The sequence below is a fragment of the Macaca thibetana genome, chromosome 3 (assembly GCF_024542745.1).
Source record: "Macaca thibetana thibetana isolate TM-01 chromosome 3, ASM2454274v1, whole genome shotgun sequence".
Classification (NCBI taxonomy): domain Eukaryota; kingdom Metazoa; phylum Chordata; class Mammalia; order Primates; family Cercopithecidae; genus Macaca; species Macaca thibetana.
This window is the reverse complement of record NC_065580.1, coordinates 43,231,650-43,254,346: the sequence shown is the minus strand read 5'-3', so window position 1 is coordinate 43,254,346 and position 22,697 is coordinate 43,231,650. Positions and strand designations below refer to the sequence as shown.

Below are 22,697 nucleotides of genomic sequence, written 5' to 3'. Positions count from 1 at the left end.
ACTGATTAATCGGATGATCACTCATGGAGGTCCAGCACAGAGCAAGGTGCTTGGTAACTTAATTTGCTAACCTAAAACAAGCGCAAGAGATAAAAATCTAAGTGAAGCATCATAGTTATAAGTGCTTACAATAAATGCTAACAGTGCAACCAAAGATCATAAGACACACTAAGTGCTTATAGAAATAGAACCTCATGTTCCTCTCAGAACTGAAAATAATAAGGAATAGTTTCTTTTATAATAATTATTTTGCCAATTGGCAATTCGATTTTCAATATTTTATCCATTTGGAGCAAAACCAAATCAACAACTAATTGATTTCTGTCCAATACTGGACACGATGAAAAGTTTTAAGTACCTGAAAACTGTCCTTGTAGGGGCACATTTTATATTTTATTTATTAAAACTGATGGTCTGACATCTCTTCTTAATAAAGAAAAGAGAATTTGGAATGTGATTCTGATGCAGTCAGAAGAATGAAGAAAACAAAAGAACATGTACTACCTGAATTATGTGCATACTTGTGGGTGTATGTTTGTGTGAAGGGATACAATTCTGGTCCATATTCCTGAGGAAAATATTGAATGAGTTCCTTTTCCTGAACAGAGTCTGGAGATATAAATATGCATGGATGCTTTTAGAATTAGTGTAATTGAACCAACTAAAGAAATGAGGATCTAATTTTAGTAACCAATGTTTTTATAAGTCATCCATATTTTATTGTGGAAAATTCTCACATTTATTGTAGATTTGCTTTTCAACCGCAAGTGACAGATAATCTATTATATCATTATTTCTCCTATAAAGTTTGAACTTTAGACGTATCTACTAGACAGTGGAGAAAGGCAATGACCACCTGATATGCTGATCTTGATTCTTGAAGACTGATGTAAAAGTTGAAGAGAAGATGGAAATGAATAACTAAGAGACGGTTTGTATGTTTCAGTCATTTTATACTTTGCAGTCATTAGTTCCAGTAGTACACCACGAAGTTGCTGCTTTTAAAGCATCAATAAAGAGCTATTTCTTATGCTGTCCCTCTTTCCAGTAAAACAGAATTTAAGTGGATTTGGACTCTGTAGTCAAAGAAGAAAACACCTTTTTTCCACCCTCAATAATTCATTAACACCATGATTTTTCTTCCTGCGAACTCTTCTGTTGCTTCTATCAGTTTTTCATGAACACCACATTCCTTTAGGAAAAAAATAAGCCAAAGCAACATATGAAACACAGAGCATAATTGCACAGCACCAGCATAGAACTGCTTTCCAGTTGATGAATTGGGTCTGTTTATTTCTTATAATTCATCACCATCGTCTGAGCTAAAGCTACTTCTCCTACTGCTCTCTTTGGAAACTGCAGGCGAAGTGGCAGATAGCAGAGGATCTGTTCCAAATGGAGAGATTGTGTCATCCAATAGCATGCCATCCAATCTTTGTTCCTCTTTCAATGCGGCACTAAATGATAAATCTGTGAAGTATGACAAAGGATCAGAAAAGGCTATAGCTTGATCACAGAGCTCAGGGGTTGGCCCCTGAGACACAGTCAGTTGTTGGCAATAGTCTACTGAATTCTGCTCAGGATGGCTCTGCTGTTTGGTGACATGAGCACCTAAATCAACCGTGCCAAGTGAAGCCAGGGTTGGCAGACCATGAGTACGAGCCTGAATTTCTAGTTCCTGTAATTTCAAACGAGAATCATTAAATAACATCTTTGAAATTGGATTTAACAGTAGAGAATAAGCCAGACATAGAATCAAAATATTAACAAGCATTTAAAATGAAGAATAATGCAATGCAAATTATGAATAATCTTTGCAAATAATGAAATTGATACATTTCTGATGTCTGAAAAATAACTCTGAGAAAATTATTCAGATTTTTTTTAAGTTCGGTCTCATTGTTCTACAAAGGAATTTATGACTGATGATAGTTCCACAGTGGCTCAGACTACAATACAGCCATTTGGAGATAGCAGAAAGTCATCTATTTATTCTTCCTGATTAATTTCTCACCGTAAATGCAGGACCTTTTCATGGAAGCAGTAAATGCTTTACCTGGTGCTAAGCATACTCACATTTTTAAAAAATCTTGAGAGTTATAAAAGCCCATGTTTTGATATTTTGGATTATATGAACAGATGAGAAGTGACTTAATATAAACTGGCACAACACTCCTTGAGGCAATGAAAACCATAGCAATGTCGGGAAAGAAATGAAAGAAGGAGGGGAGAATTTAATGTCCAATATAATCTAGAGAAACAAGCGTTCTACTTAGTATTATTATTTGATTGGGATAATAATGTGTGCATTTATGAAATGTGTTATATTTTGTGCATTTTGTAATTTGTTGTTGTCATTATATATGTATATATATACACACACACATATAGACACATATGTGTATATACATATATACATTTTCAGCTATCTTGATCCTGGATTTCTAGTCAAAACCTAATTGAAACAATCCAATTCACGAACTTCTAAAAAGCAGTAAAATTATCCTTCAAAAGGAAAAATAATTGTTAATAAGAGAAAAAATAAATGAGACCAATGAAGAAAACTGATGACAGCTGAGTCATATGTAAGCTATGTGGCTCATGGCAACATTCTTATAAAAACCTGAATCCGAAGTAGAAGTCGCCTGTTAGCCTGTTCTAATTTCTTCTGTCTGTGTTCTAATTCTCGGGCTCTCTGTTGTTCTTTTTGTAGCCACTTGATGTACTCCACTGATGCTTTTAGAATGGTTCCTTTGTTCCAGCGCATATCACTGTAGAACGGAGAGATAACCTTTTCACAATTGTGCATGTCAGCAGAATTCATAAGAACTTACAAAATCTTTTACATTAATATGAAATAATGATTTACATGACTATTATTCACTCTTAGATATTATTGCTTCTGAATAGAAATTTTAATAGAATAGTTAAGAAGCCCTTATATAGTAAAATTAATCCCAGAATGAAAATAAGTGTCAAAAGAAAGTAATAAAGTGACTTTTTGTGGGAGAGCTAAATGCAATATCATGATTCTACCATTACAGTTTTTATATTTTTAGTGAAAATTGCTTTTATTATTAACTCCAAGATTAAAATCTATGTGCAGTATTTCTGCATTAATGAACTAGGAAATGTACATTACTGAGGACTTAAGCCTAAATTTTTTAAGATCATTTCAAATGTAGCAATCTTTTAACCTATTTTCTAATAAGGTTGCTTTTATGTTTCTAAGAAAAAAATAAAGTCCCTCCTGAATGGTGATCCTGAGCAATTGTGAAACAAATCAGACTCTGGCAACATCACTTTATGTAATAGAGCAAACTTTCTAAAACCATTCAGCCATTTTTTCTGTACAAACATCATCAAAACTTTTTAAAGGCTTGATATGAGTAGCTGTTTTTAAATACATTTAAGATAAGTAAATATAATTAAACATTACTGGATAACTTTTTAGGCTTTAGCATAGAAGAAATCATTTCATTAAAACTTACTTTTAAGACAGAAGAAATTAAAGCTATGACATTGTGGAAGAGGCTACTGAGTTTGGTATCTGAAAATATACATTAATGAATGTAATACTGCATGAGAAATAATAATATGTTTGCAGAATGAGTCCAAACTAATTGCTAAGTGTTAATCAGAGTTGTTGGAAAACCTGGATGCATTTTTAATTTAGAGTCATGATATGTTTTTAGTATAGTGTAAAGCGCACAGGTAGGGAAATATAACATTTTTCTACATATATTTTTAGTGATGAGACAATGCCATTAGCAGTAAAATATTAAAAGAAGAGACATTTTTCTACTAGCAGGTGAAAATACTTACTGGAAGCCTGGATAAGAGCTCTGTTCTACTGCAGTGCACCAAAACATTGTCAACGGACATCGCAAGTTTGAAAATGCTTTGTCATTTCTTTAAGGCTATAATGGCTGTTGGTCTCACTCCACTCACGGGGGCTGAGGGGAATGGGTGGGATGGTGGTGGTGGGAAGCGTGGGGAGAGACAGGCTCTCTTTGGTGTTAAACTAAGTATCTGTAACTGAATCATGTAATGGACTCTAAACTAAAATTTAAGTAGTAGCAAAAGCCTTATGGACCCTTATGTTGTGTCATTTTTTTCCCATGGGAAGAAAAACTTGAGGACAGAGAAATATGTTTAAAAAAAAAAAAGATAGCCCTAGACAACTTTGAAGTTTAAAGTACTATTTAGTTCAAAAACAAATCTTCAAAATGGTGGTAGAGAACACACAATGAGCCTCCCTTCAATTTGTACCTGATGTCACTTACAATACGTTTTTTAAGTTCCTCTATTTTAAAGACATTTTAATGTACAAGATTCTTTCTTAATTTATTTTTTATTTTTTTATATTTACTGAAGAGACTTTTGCCTCTCTCCCAAAACAATTTCAGCAAAGAGGCATTATAAATATTACATAGGGTGGTACCATATATAGACACACCAATAAAGGCATGGCTAAAGAATAAGTGTTGATTGTTGATGCTGGCCTTTCATTTTCTGCACAACAATTTTTTAAGATCTTAAAACTTTGGTGGATTGAAAGCCTGAATGCATTTACAGTCAGAGCAGATAATACAAATGTATAAATTGGAGTAAGCAAGGAGTGCTGCCAGGCAAAGCTATGGAAAATGTACAATCTGTTATCTGAGGAGTGCACATCCACTTAAAAGCATTAAAAAATAATTTTAAAAAGATTTTTAAAAAGAGAGAAAAAAATATTATGACAGGTCTGAATTTTTTTTTATTATTTATTTATTTATTTATTTATTTTGCTTCAACATTTTGTGACTCCTGACTTAGAAAGCTTTGTCAGGTCTCATATGCTGTGCCAACTATCATTCTTACACAAAAGCAGGAGGAATTTGGTTGTAGAGGGGAGGAAAGATAAAGTAAAAAAACTTCAAACTATTTAGAAAACTTTTTAAAGTGCAAAAACAAGAGTAATAGAGTAATTAATGATCTAATACTATTTTTAAATTTCTACTCGTGTAATTTTTGTAAACATGGCTCACAAAAACACATACAGACAAAAGTGTTTCCAAGAAAGCTAAAGAGGACAACTACAACATGTTGTAGAAGCTCTTCACGCTTTCTCTTTGATTGTTATTTTTGTTGGAGTTTTGTTTTTTTAACACTGGTCAAGAGATTGTCATTGCCTGGTCGTGTTTTTTTTTTCACGTACTTTTCTCAACCTATACTTCTCAATTACAGCTATTCTCTGTATTACTTTTCCTTCTGACCTCACCATTATGACCTGCAAAGAAATGGAATTTTCTGAATGTTTCGATACATAAAAATAAAAACTTCATAGAATTCAAAGTATCTTCAGGTATTAACTTTTATTTCCTAAGCCAACTCCAAAATATCTTCCAATCATGAGCTGGAAAGGTACTCAAAGGTCAACCATGCCACAGTTGCTGCCATTTGCCCAAGAGTATATGGGGTTTAGGAGATAAGCCCCAGGTTTCCTCACTCAGTTCAGTACTTCTTCTGCCAACTGTGGCTTTCCCACCTTTCAAATGCATCTGCCACAAGAAATACGTTTTATATAGTGACTTGGCACACTCTTAGTATATAAAACTGCAACAAAGATTTCACAGAGCTTTCCTATTCTCTTTACATGTAATACTCTTATATTTTCAATGCTATTCTTCCTTTTTTGTTTAAAATGCTGCATTTGTCTCATTTGAGTGATTCCATGACCCATTAATAGGTATGGCACATAATTTGAAGTATCTCATACTAGACAATTGTATACTCTGATGTACTTTTTATTTTTAAAAATTGTTCTTAGTCATTTTAATGGTTGTAGTCACCTGTTCAACAAGTTATTCAAAAATTTGTTAAACTCAAACTAAAATCTTGGAAGGGTTTTTTTGTTTGTTTTTGTTTTTTTTCCAGATCCACTGTTTGTTAATTTTCTCATTGTCATAACATAATAATGTCATTTCTTCTTTCCTTTTCTCACCCTCAAAGTAAATTTGCCTCCTCTATGCTACCCTTCCCTTTCCCCAGCATTCTTGTTTCCTGTGACTTTCAGATTATCCCTAATAACATTTGAAAATGTGACAAATGGATCCAAAATAATTTTGTCACGTAGACGAGTATTCCTTAGTCCATGGAGCCAGACCATGGTTCTCAGGTAAAGTCCATTTTAAGAGGATATGCTCTGGATTCAACCATGGGACCCTCATTGCTAAACCCTAAAAAGGGACACGGGAGTAACAGGTCAGACCACAGCAAGCCAAGGAATAAAATGTATTTAAACAGAATTAGTACTGAGACTTTTGGAATGCCATACATTTCAATGAAGTGTCTTCTCTATCTGTGATATACAGAAAGATCCATGTATAGACATACTCAACATCTAATTAATGTGTTTTCCATTAGACCCCAAATAAATGTTATTTCCTACATACAACATAATAGAATTAAAACAAATAATAACCCTTCTTTCTGAGATTCGTAAGGAAGAGAAAAACAATGCTTGCAATGTGGTTTTCCCAATTCTGGTCTCTTTTAGATACGAGTCTACAGTAAATTGAATTTTCATATTCTAGACTAAGGGTAGACAAACTATAGCCCATAGCTTATTTTTGTCCATACATTTCACTGGATGTGGTCAAGCTCATTCCTTCACATGTTGTCTGTGTCTGCTTTCGTGCTACAATGCCAGAGTTAAATAATTGTGACAAAGACTTTCTGTATGGCCCACAAAGCTTGAAATATTTACTATCTGGCCCTATACAAAAAATGCTTACCATCCCATGTTCTAGAAAATGAATTAGAACTAGAAAGGAGTCTTTAGATAAAGTTTTTATTAAAATTTGGAGTAATAATCTCTCATAAAACTTTGTAACTTGCAAACTATTCCCATATACCTTATTTGATTTTATTTTTATAAAAACACAGGCATATAGGGAAGACAAGCGTTTTCTTTAGCTAACAGAGTCACATGTTTAGATACTTTAAAAGATTTGAAGAGTTTGGAGTAGAGTCTAAATTAGACCTGAGCTCTTCAGACCCTAAATGTCTTCGCAGTCTAATATGTACATAAGGACATATATTGCATTCCCTTTTCTAACGAATTGTTGAATTGTCCAAGTAAATGAGCAAATTCGGATTTAGAGAAAAAGTGCTTCAAAATCTCACAAATGTAATTTTTTTTGGGGGGGGGCGGGGAGGTGCAGCGTCTTGTTCTATCACCCAGGCTGGAATGCAGTGGTGCGATCATGGCTCACTTCAGCCTTGAAATCCTGGGTTCAAGTGATCCCTGTGTCTCAGCCTCCTGAGTAGCTTGGAGTACAGGTTCATGCTACCACGCCCAGCTCTTGCTCTTTCTTTCTCTTTCTTTCTTTCCCCTTCCCTTCCCTTTCCTCCCGTCCTCTCCCCTCCCCTCCCCTCCTCTCTTCTCCCTTCCCCTCCCTTCCTCTCCCTTCCCTTTCTTTTCCTTCTTGCTTGCTTTCTCTTTAGAGGTGGGATTGCACCCAGACCTATCTTGAACTCCCGGCCTCAAACAATCTTCCTGTTTGGCCCTCCCAAAGTACTGGGATTATAGGCATGAGACAATGTGCCTGGCACACAAGTATGACTTTATCAAACATGATCATTTCTGGATAATGAATAATATCCAGTATTTGGAGAAAAAAATAATTCTCAGTTTTAAGGAAATATTTTCAAATCATTATTAATGCTACAGATTCCATGTTTTCACTATTTTTTTTTTTTCTTTTTTTGAGACACAGTCTTGCTCTGTTGCCCAGGCTGGAGTGCAGCGACACGATCTCAGCTCACCACAACCTCTGCCCCCTGGGTTCAAGCGATTCTCCCACCTCAGCCTCCTGAATAGCTGGGATTACAGGCATGCGCCACCATGCCAGACTAAGTTTTGTATTTTTAGTAGAGATGGAGTTTCACCATGTTGGCCAGGATGGTCTTACACTTCTGACCTCAAGTGATCAGCCCACCTCGGCCTCCCAAAGTGCTGGGATTACAGGTGTTCTATTTTTAAAGAAACATTCAATATTTTAACTTAACACTTTATTTCTCAATATTTACAAGAGTAACTAATTTGTTTGATGGACATTTTGTGCATACAGCACAAAGCCTGGTCAGCATCAATCAATATGCTTTTACAATTCCATTTGTTACTTGTGTGTCTCCAAAATTTGGGGACCTTGGAAAATCTAACAATTCTATTTTCACTTGCATGCAAATTTTAAATTGGGAGAATTGTTATACTCATAAAAATTGAATATACCAGTCCGTATCATAAATAATATTTGACATTATCACTAAATTTGAAAATATTGTCACCTTACAGAAAGACTCACTATGAATTGAGGAGAAATAACTTATTTACTTCTTATAGCTCAAATGGACAACTCTTGTAACAGCCTTGATGCTCAATAACAATCAGCCTGGAATAGACATTTTAAAATGAGCCCAGCAATAGCCTTATTTTTGCCATAAGCTGCTTAGTTTCCTAGTCATTGGTTCTCCTCCCTTTTCCCTCCCATTCATTTTTGGGGGTCTTTAAATTATAACATTATTATAGAAATGATTGTTGAACTCACGGATCATTAGACTTTGGAATAAGAGTGCCAAGCTCCTTGATTCGGTAATTAATATTATACCTTCTTCTTCTTTCAACTATTAAAGAAGAAACATTATTGATTATTCTCATTAATGCACAGTTCACTTTTGGTCATCTGTAAACTTTCTTAATAATCTTTTAAAAACAATGGGCAAAAAACTTTCCATTTAGTCAAATGATAATACTTCTCAAGAATAAATTAAAAATTCTTTATTCTAAAAGTAAAAGTTTCAATATTAGAATTATAAATATACAATTTACACTGTTTTAACAACATTTTGTCACAAAACATTTTTTAAAATTCTTTAAAATACTATAATATTCATAATGCAATGTGTATATATATATTCATATGTTATCTGTTTGATTATTTCATACATTGACAATTTGTCAATCCATCAAGATTGTAATCATTTGAGGTCATGCAACACTCTTTACTCTTCTCATATACTGTCCTCAAAGTCTAACAATGTTTAGCACATAGTAGGTGTGTGTATCCAGTTAGACTCTATGACCTCCTTGAGGGCAGGGACCTAACTTACTTATTTTAGTATCATCAGAGAGCTTGACATACAGGAGGGGGTAAATAAATGTATATTGATTAGACCATAAATTTATTTTTCTATTTTAGTTTCCAATAATATATAAATAACTTGTTGTTATACTTTGGCACTCTGTAGACACACCTGGAAGGACTATTAAAACAGATTTGCACCACACACTTAAGGATTCTAATTTGAGTGTGTCCTGGAAGTAGGGGGAGAAGAGTGGGCAAGAATTTCTATTTCTAAGAAGTTTCACGGTGATGCTCATACTGTTTTTGTAGGGCCAATGCTTTGAAAACTACTGATATCAGCTCTTATTCAGAGACTGTTTTCTTTTGTTGCATTTCCATACATTCATTGCTTATGGCAAATTTCTGAACATCGTAAATATTCAACATAAAACATATATCTGTCAAATTTCCTGTATTACTCTTCTCTAAGAGCAGTCTTCTACTCTATATTCCTAATATCAAGAACCATAACATATACTTGTATATGGTATCTTTTTCAACAGATACATTTAAACTTTTCAGGGAAGTAAAGGTAGAAAAGGATATGAAGAAGAGGAAAATATATTTTTTAAATGTTGGAAAATACTTAAACAGTTCACATTTGTGAGAATTATGAACTGCTACTAGAAACAAGGAAAGTCATCAGACTATGAATTGCCTTGATGAACTTACTCTACAAAGCAAATTACATGAATGAATTTGACCTTTAGGAATAATACATTGTGATTCCTCTAAAATGAGAATATAATCGATTCTGGTAAGAGTTTATTTTCCCTCTTCACCAGTCCTATTTCCCCTGTGCACATAATTCAGAAAGCAGCTAAATGACACCACAAAAAACACTGACTAGAAAATAAAGATAAAGCTAATAGAAACATATGTACACACATATAATACATATATACATATATAGAAATGTATATATAAAACATGCATATATATAAATAATAAGATTTTATTAATAATTTTATGTCAACACACATTAACTCTTATAAGCCACACTTTTAAATACAAGATGAAGAACAACTATGAAGCAAGTTCACAGTTTTTTTTTCTCAAAATAAGGGACTGTTTTTGTCCTGTGATGTTTATTTAAGATATTTTATTTAAATCTATCTTATGTAGAATGTCAGAACCTTCTTCTCTACTCTTCTTAGATAGTAGTCTATGAATTTTTAAATGGCTAATTATAATGAGAAATCTGGTTCCCCAATGTTGTTCATACCTACTACTAGTTATTTGTAAAGGAGTCAAGTTTTAAGAAATTACTAAACTACTTCATGCCACGGTGGTTTCACTACACAACATTTTTGACATATTCACTCAATCCTGTCCTTAGATCCAGACAAGAGAGGCTACTACTCCGATCAATATTTAGAGGACGCACTCTTGCCTTCTCTGGCCATGCCTCTCGCCACTCAGCAAGGCAGCCACAGGGCCAAGGGAACCCTTCTAAACTATACTCTGGGTTATTAGCACAAGCAATTTCCTCCCTTATTCCCTGAGCTCACTTCCAGAGCCTGCGTAGGCCATCTCCCTCGGTCCATCCTCCTGAATAAGGAGGTGCCTGATTTCTGCATCTCATATGACCTGTTATTAGAGTCTAATTAACCCTTAGGAAGGCACGAGAGCTCTATTTGTTCCAGAGGTGGAATTCAGCACTACAACACAGCAATGCCTTTCAGATAACATATCATTGAGAAGGGAGGAGCAAATTGACACAGAAGAATGGGAACCTAGAGTTATGTTTCTTACTATTTAAATGTTGTACATTTTCAAAAGTCACTTTTATCTCTTTAAACCTTTGAATCAGTGAGTCACAACAGAATTCAAATGTAACCAAATGCACTCATCTCAGTCACAGGCAGCCTCCTTGGGAGTGAATGATCAAGGAGGGAATTCGAGATGTTTCATTTTGCGAAAATAGATAGCTTTTCTGAGAGTTCACATTGTTAATATTTCCCAAAATAAATCAAGTTGTATGTGCAATTAATTTTGGCCATCTGACATCAAAATACTTATGGAGTATAATAAAAGACCATACACCTTAATGTCTATGCATTTCCTTTTGCATTAATTTTATACGGAAAAATATATACTCACTGAGGTTGTGGTTGTCCTTTTTTTGTCTCTCTTTTGCTAAAGCTCTAGTGTCAGTTTCTGATCAAAAGAAAAATAATAAAAACAAAGCTTAGTTCTACCTTAAAACCCCTCCAGGCAACGAAATTCAGAACTCCTAGGTGAAAATAAAATATTATTTGCTCTAAATGGTACAATAATATTTTTGATGCAAATATTCAGAAATTTGGAACACAGTACTCTTCAGTAAAAGGCAATAGCAAAGCTTTCAGGCTCTGGGATAATAAAAACTGAATTTCTTTTCTGGCCCTCCATTTAATAGCCATGTGATCTATTGCCACACTTCTCTGGGTTTCAGGCTCTTCATCTGTAAAATGACTATAATACGATACCTACCTTAAAATCATTGTGATAACCAAAAGAAATATAGTACACAGAAAATATAGTATTCAATTATTATTTTCAGGATTTTGAGATTCAGAAAGAAATTAATCCAATCTAAATATTTTATTAGTAATTATTGTTTCTACATCCCAGGAGTTGGAACTCACTACATTTCTCAAATATCCATATGAAACAATTCCACACTTTTTTCCAGTAAATGGCACTTCCCTGTATGTATGGTGTGGTTGTATTTATATGACCATCAACCTCCAGGATGGCCTACAATGATTCTTAATTTGTAGTGTTCACACCTTGTAGTTCCCTCCCACATTAAATAAATAAGGCTGACCTGTGAAGCCACTAGCTTGTTGTGGAAATGACTAGTATGGAATCCAAGGCTAGATAATAGGAGAAATTTTTAACTTTCACATTGGCATCTCTTTGATCTCTAGTTGTCATGTCATGAGGACACTCAAGCAACCCTATGAAGAAGTCCAAGTAGTCAGGAACAAAGGCCACTTGCCAACAGGCAGCACTATCCTACAAGACCTTGAGTGAAACACCTCGGGAGTGCATCCTCCAGCCTCAGTCAAGTCTCAGGTGTCTGTACTTCTGGCTGCCATCTTGACTACAGCCTCATAAGAGGCTCTGGTCTGAACGAATTCACTAGGCCACTCCTGGATTCTTGATGCTCAGAGACTGAATGAGATTACAAATGTTTATTACTTTGAGATTATAAATATTTATTACTTCAAATGGCCAAATTTCAGGGGTAATTTGTTGTTATGCAACAAAAATAATACAATATTATTAGAGTTATAATTTAAAAAGTTAATAAAATAATACATTTTATTTAAGTGTGTGTATTAAGAACTACAGTCATTATAGTCTGAATAATTTGGATGCATATACATTTTTGAATTATTGGTTGAGCTTTAAGAGTGGTCATGTATTTATTTAAAATTTTACCATTAACTATGTAAAATTCTTAAAGACTGGTGTTTGAGCTCCAGACCAAAAGTTTATTGTAGAAATCTCAAGTGCATTTATTTATTTTTATGGAGGAACTAACACTGGACCTGTAAGTCAGGAAACCCTCACATTGATCCAGTTCTGCCTGTAATCAGCTGTTACACCTTTGGAAAAGTAGCTCCTTTGACCCTGGGTTGATTTCCTTATTTATTTTGGAAGCACTTGACTATGCTCCTATAATTTGAGTTGTAACAATTTTGAAATAAACTATTGAAAACTCAGGGTTTGTTTTCAATTAAGAAAATTAAATGTGAGTCTATCATGAAATCCATAAAACAAGCTAAAAAGAAAAAAAATCCAATATTTGTTTTTTGTCAAATTCTGCATACAAAGAATAGACTAATTTCTCTAATTTATTATATCACTTTGTAACCATGTTAATAAATGGCATCTATTTAATATAAAAATGAACCTATGTTAAATGAAGCTGTCTTTTATATATGTATGTATATAAGCGTGTGTGTATATATGTATATATGTATACAAAACATATGTATTTGCTCAATTTCCAAAATAATGAATCAATTCAGTCAAACTATAAGTTATATTAACTTCACTGCTTGATTATCATGGAAAGAAATCATGAATTTACTGTCTCTTCTTTTTCGTAATTGTTTTGTTATACTTTTAAAATTCTAGTTAGCAAATATATGTCACTCATAACTTATGTCATTAATAAAAATAAAAAAGGTAAAACTATAAAAACAATACTACCTGTAATTTCTCTTTTCATTGGTAGACTACTTGGACAAGAAGCACTTGTAAGCCCCATGTTAATTGGTGAAATTCCTTGTTCACCACTATACACATCCAAAATACTTCCAGATAACTTGAGAGGAAAAAGGAAGAAAAGATTAATAAAATGTTCTGTGCAAATTGATATATTTAGTTATATATATTACATTTTCCTCTTTAAATGTGGCATTTTGTTAATAATAATTTGTAATTTAAGGCATTTTGCTTTTAAACAAGACAAGAGTATGCATTAACTTTTTAAAAATGCAGCGTAAAATGCTTACGGATAAGATGCACTGAAAAAAAGTTATATGTGTTTAGACAAAATGAGAAATCAGTTCATGTATGAAGGAACATTCTTATTAATATTTACAAAGTTATGGAAGTTTGATCCAGCATATGACCTGGTTATAAATTGATACAATTAAAAATATTATTTTGGACAAAAATCAATATGCATCTTTGCAAAGCTGGAAAGGTCGTCACATCCCACAAATTAGGTATAATGGTTGGACATTTTTGGAGTCTTCTGAATGCCATCAGTGCTACCAGCAACTCACAGTCAAGAGGTGTTTTACACTGTTAATTAAATGAGAAACTCTTCCCTTCCTGGAAGGCATACGTTTTCTCATTGTACACTTAATGTTCTAGATTATTATAAATATCCAGCTGAACCAAAAGTAGTCTAAAACTACTTTTGCCTCTAGTGAATATAGGGTACATCCAATTATAGCAACACTACAATTCTTGAACTGCTTCTTGGGAACAATTTTTCAGAAAACCTAAGCTGTTGTATACACAATTCAAAATTGTACCAATTCATTATTCAAGGTGCGCTTATTGATTTGATTTCCCAAGAAAATCAAATTTAAGTAATATTCATATTTCAGGTTAATACTCGTTATTCCAGAACAAGCTGCATTCACTATGCAGGATTTGAAATTTTAAGATTTTTCCATTGTGAGTATCTTTATTCCACTTCTGTGCAATAAATAAAGAGCTGAATAAGAAGCAATTTTTTTTCTTTCCTCAAGGACTAGGAATAAAACATATAATGAAACAATGCTTTAACAAGTCTTCATGAAAAACCTAACTTCACAACCCACTTTTTGAAAAACTCCAATTCAATCTGAGAGAATTGATAAAATCAGACTGGAAATAAATATGAAGAAAGGACATATTATGACCAAAATTAGTTTCTGAGATAATAGTCCATTATAGTATATATAATAAATTTTGTATATACCTGAGGGGAAAAATTTGAAAATGCAGTTAATATCACATCAGTTTATATGCATGTCAATAAAGACATGTTAGACTTATATGGCTCTCAGATGTATTTTTTCATATTTTTTCATTATTAACTCTATTAGGACTCTTCACATTTATTTTATATAAACTTAATTGTAAGAGAATTTTTGCTTTATGGGTCTTGGAAGGGAGCTATAAAAGCCAGCTATTTAAGTCATCGCTATTTCTCCTCAATTTTCTCATCTGTAAAATAGGGACAAAGTTGAGCAAATTAGGCAGACAATATGTGTTAGTATCAAATAAATACAATCATTCTTTGGAAGAAATTCAAAAAGCAGTTTTTCTAAGATGTGACTCAGTCATACTTTTTAAAGTGCAAATTTTCCAAGGTCATTTTTGAAAGTCCTGTTGGTTACGAGCTGAGGCATCACCAGTCTGAACTGTACATTTCCGCTGTGCCTTTGAGAAGCATAATGGACACATTGAACAAAAAGGGAGTGAGGGGACAAAACTAGGAAAAGGGCACTTTCCCTCTGAAGAGCTTGAATTCAGCTGGATTTCAATGAAGAAGTGGCAAGTTGCAGAAATGTTAAGGAAGGAGCCATATTACAGATATACTGCAACAATAAAGCAAGAGGTTCCTAACTATAGCATTTCCTTGCCTCCATATTACCTGGTCAGACAGCACCCAGTGTGTTATTCCTTAGAAATGGGGTTGAAATTCTGATAATGAATCTAATCCTGCTTAACTGTAGCCACATTGCATATTCTTCTGATCTTGGTTATTGTCTAATTTATGCCCTAAAGCACAATAATTAATATCCTATTTAATTTTATGCTGTAGGTACTTCTCTATTTCATGTAAATGGCTATCATTTTTTGAATATCATTAAACAATTGAGCTCAGTTTCAAAGTGTGTAATACACTTCATGTAACCTAAAGTGCATTTTCTCCATTAAAAGATGTAAGAGTCCATTGTTAGTGAAAATGTACAGATTGCATTCACCTGTGAAAAAGCTCACGAAGAAAACTTATATCAACCTTTTTGAAAGGTATAAGTTACTTATGTAATAAGGTCCAAGTTTTAACTATATTTTATAGATCTGTAGGCAAATGAACACCTATTTTATGAAGAAATATTTATTATGATATTTTTAAAAGGTTGCTTTCTCAGTAAAGCAAAATCTACGATGTGACAGTAGGTAAACATATTAACAAAAAATTCACAAACTTTAAAGACATAAAACAAATAATTTATTATAAAATCCAGTCAACAAAGTGAGAGAGAAGGCCTGATAGAGCAGAGTCTACTTCTCTATAAGGCAATACTTCTCTCTGATAGAAAAAAGTGAACTCCTGATCTTAGAAACTGCTTTGAGGTGAGGAGTGATTGACAGTAGTTTCTTAGTATCAGAGGCTCTTCCCCTTAGATTTTATTCACATCTCCACTACTGAGGTCATAGGGACTGAAATAGACAGAGTCTAACCTTTCCACATATATACTGCTATCTACAATAACTAATATTTCCTGAAGAAAATGAGATAGCAGGTCAAAATATCAAAAGATTTGAGGATAATGACTATTTCAAAAGTAAGGCAACAAGCAACATTATAAATAACATCAAAGGTATTTGTAATATAAAATAATCAACAAAAAACATAATGACCAAAGCGACCAAGGAGAAATAAGAGATATGAGAAACAGAACACTTAGAAAAAAATCCTATAGAATGGAAAAACAACATAATGGAAATGATAAAAAAGAAATAAAAGAATTGATAAAATATAAAACCAAATTTTAAAAATAATCTCCCACGAGGATAAGGGAAAGGCCTAAGAAATAGAACATATGAAAGAACACCTAAACAATACAGGGAATAGAGTTATTAGAACTAAATTACAGACAATAGGAGTTTCAAAAAGAAAGAAAAATAATATTGGAAGAAAGACAGTAGTTTTTAAAGTGACGGAGACACATTTTTAAGAATTAATAATAATCAATGGACCACAGAATTTTTTTTTCAGCTTAAGTTATCATTATTTTATTTTCATTTAAAAATCAAAGTGTTTGTAGAATGCCTAATAAGAATGACAGAAAAAACCTACATTCAGATATATTATACTAAAATGAAACAATATACAATAATAAAGAGAAAAATCTAAAAGCCTAGAAAGAAAGATTATGTACAAAGAACAAAAGTCCAATTAATATTTTTCAATAGCAAAATTGAATGGAAAAATAAAACAAATCTGTATTTTAAAACACTGAAAGAAAATAAAATGAAGTTTTACAGTTTTAAATGCAGCTCAAATGTCATTCACACATGAGGCCGTGATAAAAAATATTCTTAGGCATACAATGCTTAAGAAAGTTTATCCCACAAAGACTAACACTGGAAAAAGCTTGGGTCAGGTGCTTCAATAAGTAGAGATATTTAAAGAACATGCTCAAAAATATAAAATAAAATTGATCGAATATCTTGGTAAAGTTATTGTGGAATAAATAATGGGGGTGGATCCAAGATCAAAGATTAAGTGAAACACATAACCATGTAACTCAATTTAGATAATATCAGCATAGTTGGGTTGCTGTAGCAGGGAACCCAAAGGATGCAAAAGTGGTAAGAATGTATTAAGGAGAAACTTTAAAATGGGGCACAAAAATGAATTAAGACAAGAAGAGCAAGTGAAAACATATCAATAATAATAATGATCTAAATAGGTCAAACTCCCTAGGTAAAGAGTTGACAGATAACGTAAGAAAATGGGAACTAGACACAAGTATCTTACAAGAGACATATCCACACAGTAAAAGGACATATAAAGATTAAAAGTTAAAGAATGGAAAAAGATACATCCAGCAAATGATATTCATGGGGAAACTGATGTAGCTAAATTAATATCAGAAAAAAGGGCTTTCAGGTTTAAAAAATTATTAGGGATAATGAGTCACTATTCTTAAAAGGTATAACAATTACAAGCATGTGTGCTCCTAATAAAGTAACCTCCAAATACGTGAAATAAATGTTTAGAACTACAAGGGGAAATGAATGAATATATCAAAATAGTAGAAGACTTTAACACATATCTCCCCTTTTTTGAAAAGTCAAGCAGACAAAAATAATCAGTAATGCTATAGAAGATTTGAATAATAAATGTTAAAGCTCAGCCCAATAGACAAGTATATAGTTTTACATGAAGAAATAGTGAATACAGTTTTCTTAAGTATATATGGAACATATACAAAAACTGATTAGGGTGCTCAGTTAAAAGAAACCCTCAACACATTTCATAGAGTATCTGATTGCCAAAATATTTGGAAATTTTAGAAAATTGTTAAAAACTTCAAAGTTTAAGATGAAATCATACTGGAATTTTAAAATACAACAAAGATAAAACACATGTAAAGAAATGTCTGGAATATGGCAAAACAATGCTTTAAAGAAAATTCATAGCCTTAAATAATAAATGATAAAAATAGATTCATTTTTGAATTATATAAATTAACCATCACTCTTTAAAAAAATAGGGGAAAATAACCAAACAAACCCAAAGAAACTAGAACAGATAATTTAATAAAATAAGGCCATAAATCAGTGAAGAACAAAACAATACAATGATAGATTCACAAAGCAAAAGTTGTTTTTGTTTGAAAAAAAATTAACAAGATTGACATGCTTCTGGCAAAACTGATTAAATGAATAACATTTCAAATGAAAGGAGAAAGTAACTACAGCACACGTTAGATTTAAAAGGTAGTAAGTTTCTCCCCTAAAATTAGGAGCAAGTTAAGGTTGCCTATTTTCACTACTTCTATTCAACACGGTATTGTAAGTTTAGGTGAGAATAACTACGCAAGAAAAAATCACAAAAATTATCCATATTGGAAAGGAATAAACCAAATGATCTCTGTTAACTGTTGACATGATCTCACATTAAGAAAACCCTCCCTAAGATTCTACACTTACACACACACATGCACAAACACACATACACATTCAAACTGTGTGCTGATTTTATGTACTGCAGCTTAGCTGAATTCATTTATTAGCTCAAAAATCAGTTGCATTTCTGCACAGGAACCATTAACAAACTGAAAAAGAAATTAAGAAAACTATTCCATTTAAATAGCATCAAAAGGAATTAAATATTTAGGAATAAACTTAACCCAAGAAGCAAAAGGCTTATACACTGAAAACTAAAAAATGCTGCTGAATAAAATGAAAGAAATCATAAATAAGTGGAAAGGCATTTTGTGTTCATGGATGAAAAGAAATAATATTGTTAACATTGCAATACTATCTAAAGCAGTCTACAACTCAATACAATTTTTATCAAATTCCAACTGCATTTTTTTAAAGAAATAGAAAAATGCATTTTAAATTCACATGAACTCTCAAGGGACCCTGCATAATCAAAACAATCTTGTGAAAGAAGGAAGGTGGAGCACTCACACTTCCAGATTTCAAAACTTATTACAAGGCTGCAGTAATCTAAGTCTGTGCTACCGTGAGTCTGGCAATAAGACACATAGACCTAGGGAGTATAACAGCAAGTCCAGAAATAAACTCTTTATGTTATGGTCAAATGATTTTTGACAAAGGCGCCAAGACTACTCAGTGGGGAAAGGAATTCTTTTCAACAAGTGGTGTTGGGAAAACTGGCTATCGTCATGCAAAAGAATAAAGTTAGATGTTTATCTAACATCATATACAAAAATTAACTCAAAATGGATCGAATACATAAACATAAGAAAAAAATCTATAAAACCACCCACACAACGGGAGAAGCCACTAGCAGATCATGTATTTCTCAAGAGATTAAGATCCAGAGTATATATATAAAAATAAATCTTCAACTCAACAACAAAAGCAAACGACCCCATTTTATTTATTTATTTTATTCTACTTTAAGTTCTAGGGTACATGTGCACAAAGTGCAGGTTTGTTACATCAGTAAACATGTACCATCTTGGTTTGCTGCACCCATAAACTCGTCATTTACATTAGGTATTTCTCCTAATGCTATCCCCCCCACAGTCCCTCACACCCCAACCAGCCCTGATGTGTGATACACCCCACCCTGTGTCCATGTGATCTCATTGTTCAACTCCCACTTCTGAGTGAGAACATGCAGTGTTTGGTTTTCTGTCCTTGTGATAGTTTGTTTAAAATGATGACAACCCCATTTTAAAAACAGGCAAAAGACTTGAATAGACATTTCTCCAATAAAGATGTATACAAATGGCCGATAAGCATGTGAAAAGATGCCCAACATCACTAGTCATTAGGAAAATGTAAATCAAAGCTACCGTGTAATACTTCAGTCTCATTAGGATGGCTAATATCAAAAGAAAAACTGAGCAATGCTGGTGGGAATGTGAAATGGTGCAGCCATTGTGGAAAGCAGTATGGAGGTTCCTCAAAAGTTAAGTATAGTATTAACATATGATCCAGTAATTTCTCTTCTAAGTGTATATCCAAAAGAATTGAAAGCAGGGACTTAAACAGGTAATTGTACACCAGTGTTCATATTAGCATTATTTGCAAGAGTCAAATGTCCATCAACAGATGCATAGATAAATAAAATGTAGTGTATACACATAATGGAATAGTACTCAAGCTTAAAAAGCAATGAAATTAATGAAATTCTGATGAATGCTACAACATGGGTGAAACTTGAAAAAATTATGCTAAGTGAAATAAGCCAAGCACAATAGGATATATATTATATTATTTTACTTATATGAGGTACCTAGAATAGTGAAATTCACAGAGACAGAAAGTGGACCAAAAGCTATGAGGGGCTGGAAATACGTAGATAAGGAGAGCTACTGCTTAATGAGTACAGTTTTTGTTTGGGATAATGATAAAGTTTAGGAAATGGATAGTTGTGATGGTTGCACATTATGAATGTACTTAATGCCTTTGAATTGTACACTTAAAAATGGTTAGAATGGTAAATTTTATGTTATATATATTTTACGCCAGTATAAAAACATAATGAGATATACTACCAACAGGGAGCAATATAAGGATGCCTATTTTCACTGCTTCTATTCAACATAGTATTGTAAGTTTTAGCCAGAATAATTAGGCAAAAAAAAGTAACAAAAGCTACCCACACTGGAAATAAATAAGTGAAATGATCTATATTCACAGTTGACAAAATTTGCCATTGATTGTAAATGCTTAGACAAAATGCAAAATTTTCTAGAAAAATACTATTTAGTAAACGTAATTACTGACTGAAGAAGTAATTAATAGTGGTAATCGTATTATGATTACTGAAGAATCAAAACAAACTTTAAACACACTTCATAAGGAAAATACCTGAACTAGTTTTATGGGGAAAAGTATCATATTTTCAAGATATATATCAAGCCATTTTGTAAAAATGCTTCCAAGATGTAATATTTCTTATCTACAAAATTTCTACCACAGTAATAGTTTCCTAAAGAGAATTTTTCTTACCTCTTCAGGCTTAGATATTCTGATTCTCTTCATCGAATTTGTTACTCTTAATCTCCTACTCTAGTACTGTGTAAAGATGCTGATTTAATTACATGTAGAATGATTTTATACAAAATTGTGAAACACTGTTTACCATATCTCCTTATCCTCTAAATGGAATGCTTAAGGATCAAAGTTTCCATTACGCATTTGCTTACTGTTAGGATAAAGAATTGTGTGTGTTTGTCTCACATTTTATCAAAATGGCACTTTTAAATTAAATTAAATTAAATTAAATTTTACTTTATTTTATTTTGTTTTATTTTATTTTATTTAGTTGAAGTTACTAATGTCTCCAAATTGCAATTTTAAGTCCGGGAGAAAAGACAGTGAAATTTTTATTCAAATTTAGTTCATTGGCAACATGTTTTTGAGACAATACATGTTTTCATAACCCTAGAAAAATATAGCTTTGGGTTTGTTTAAAATCAGTGCTGCCCTATAAGAAACTAAAATCTGGGTCCAAAATTATTGTAGAAACATCTAAATAAAATTAACCTCTGAAAATGTTTATACATCCATCTATTCTCATCAGGACAAATACAGGACAACATAAATAATCTGACCTGAATTCCACATATGCTTTTTCTACTGTTTTGGCCTCTTCCCTCTCCATATTTTATATCTGATCTATCACTCAAATATGACTTTTTTTAAGAGTCATTTCTCAGTTTGAAAATTCTTCCCTATTCTCATATTTCAAGATCCTCACAGCCCTAAGCCTAAATTATGTTCCCCGCCACTAGTATTTCTTCATCTCTCTCAATTAACTACCACTAACCCTCCCAGACTAACTCATAGTTTAAAAATACAACTTCCTTCTGCTTTCTCCCAGTCAAAAAATCTGAAATCTAAAATCTTTCTGCCTTAACTCATGTATTAAGCCCAAAGTCTTGTGTTTAGTTTTCAAAATCTCGCTGCACGGCCCCACTCTCTCCATTTGACATTATTTCCCACCACTCTCAAGATTTCTTACCACCACATGTCAACATACTGTGCCCATGGCTCTCAACAATAGACTTCAAACCCTAGCAAGAGGGAGGGTGTGAGGGGGGAGAAGGTTACTGCAAAGAATCTGTAAATTTATATATGGGGAATTTTTTGAAGAAGATAATAAAATACAAGCAGGATCCTAACATATGTTCTCTGTCATCGACAGCTGAGCATTTATTATATATCAAGTATTAAACCAAGCATGTTTCATAATAATAATTTAAATAACAATATCTCAAGTCATCTTTATAACAACTCAAGTAAGTATAATTGTCATTTTAAACGTAAAATAATTAAAGCTCTAATAAATGAAATAATCTTTTTATGATCATATAGCTTTATAAAGAAGTAGAGAGCTTGGATTCAAACCCAGGAATGTCTAACACAATGTCTGGATTCTTTATTATCTACCCTATAGGTAGAAGGGCCCTTGCCTTTAAAATTTTTATTCTTAAGTGTTTTGAGTACTAAAAAATGTTACAAGGCATTGGATTTAATTTTTCTCAGTTTTATTCTTTCCCACTGCTGTTTTCTGCACTA

The 22,697-nt window shown here is 32.8% G+C and overlaps 1 protein-coding gene across 5 annotated transcripts in view; it reads right to left on the bottom strand.

The window, feature by feature from the left end:
* Positions 1-694: 694 nt before the first annotated feature.
* The window catches only part of TFEC (transcription factor EC), a 206,313-nt gene continuing 184,310 nt past the window's right edge, over positions 695-22,697 (bottom strand). For all 5 annotated transcript variants that reach the window (XM_050785136.1, XM_050785137.1, XM_050785138.1 and 2 more), the window contains 5 exons: positions 13,380-13,494; positions 11,274-11,330; positions 8,595-8,670; positions 2,624-2,771; positions 695-1,678 (listed from right to left, as the gene is read on the bottom strand). In XM_050785136.1, coding sequence (XP_050641093.1) covers positions 1,298-1,678; positions 2,624-2,771; positions 8,595-8,670; positions 11,274-11,330; positions 13,380-13,494 — 777 coding nt within the window. In that variant the 3' untranslated portion in view covers positions 695-1,297. The remainder of the gene's footprint in view (positions 1,679-2,623; positions 2,772-8,594; positions 8,671-11,273; positions 11,331-13,379; positions 13,495-22,697) is intronic.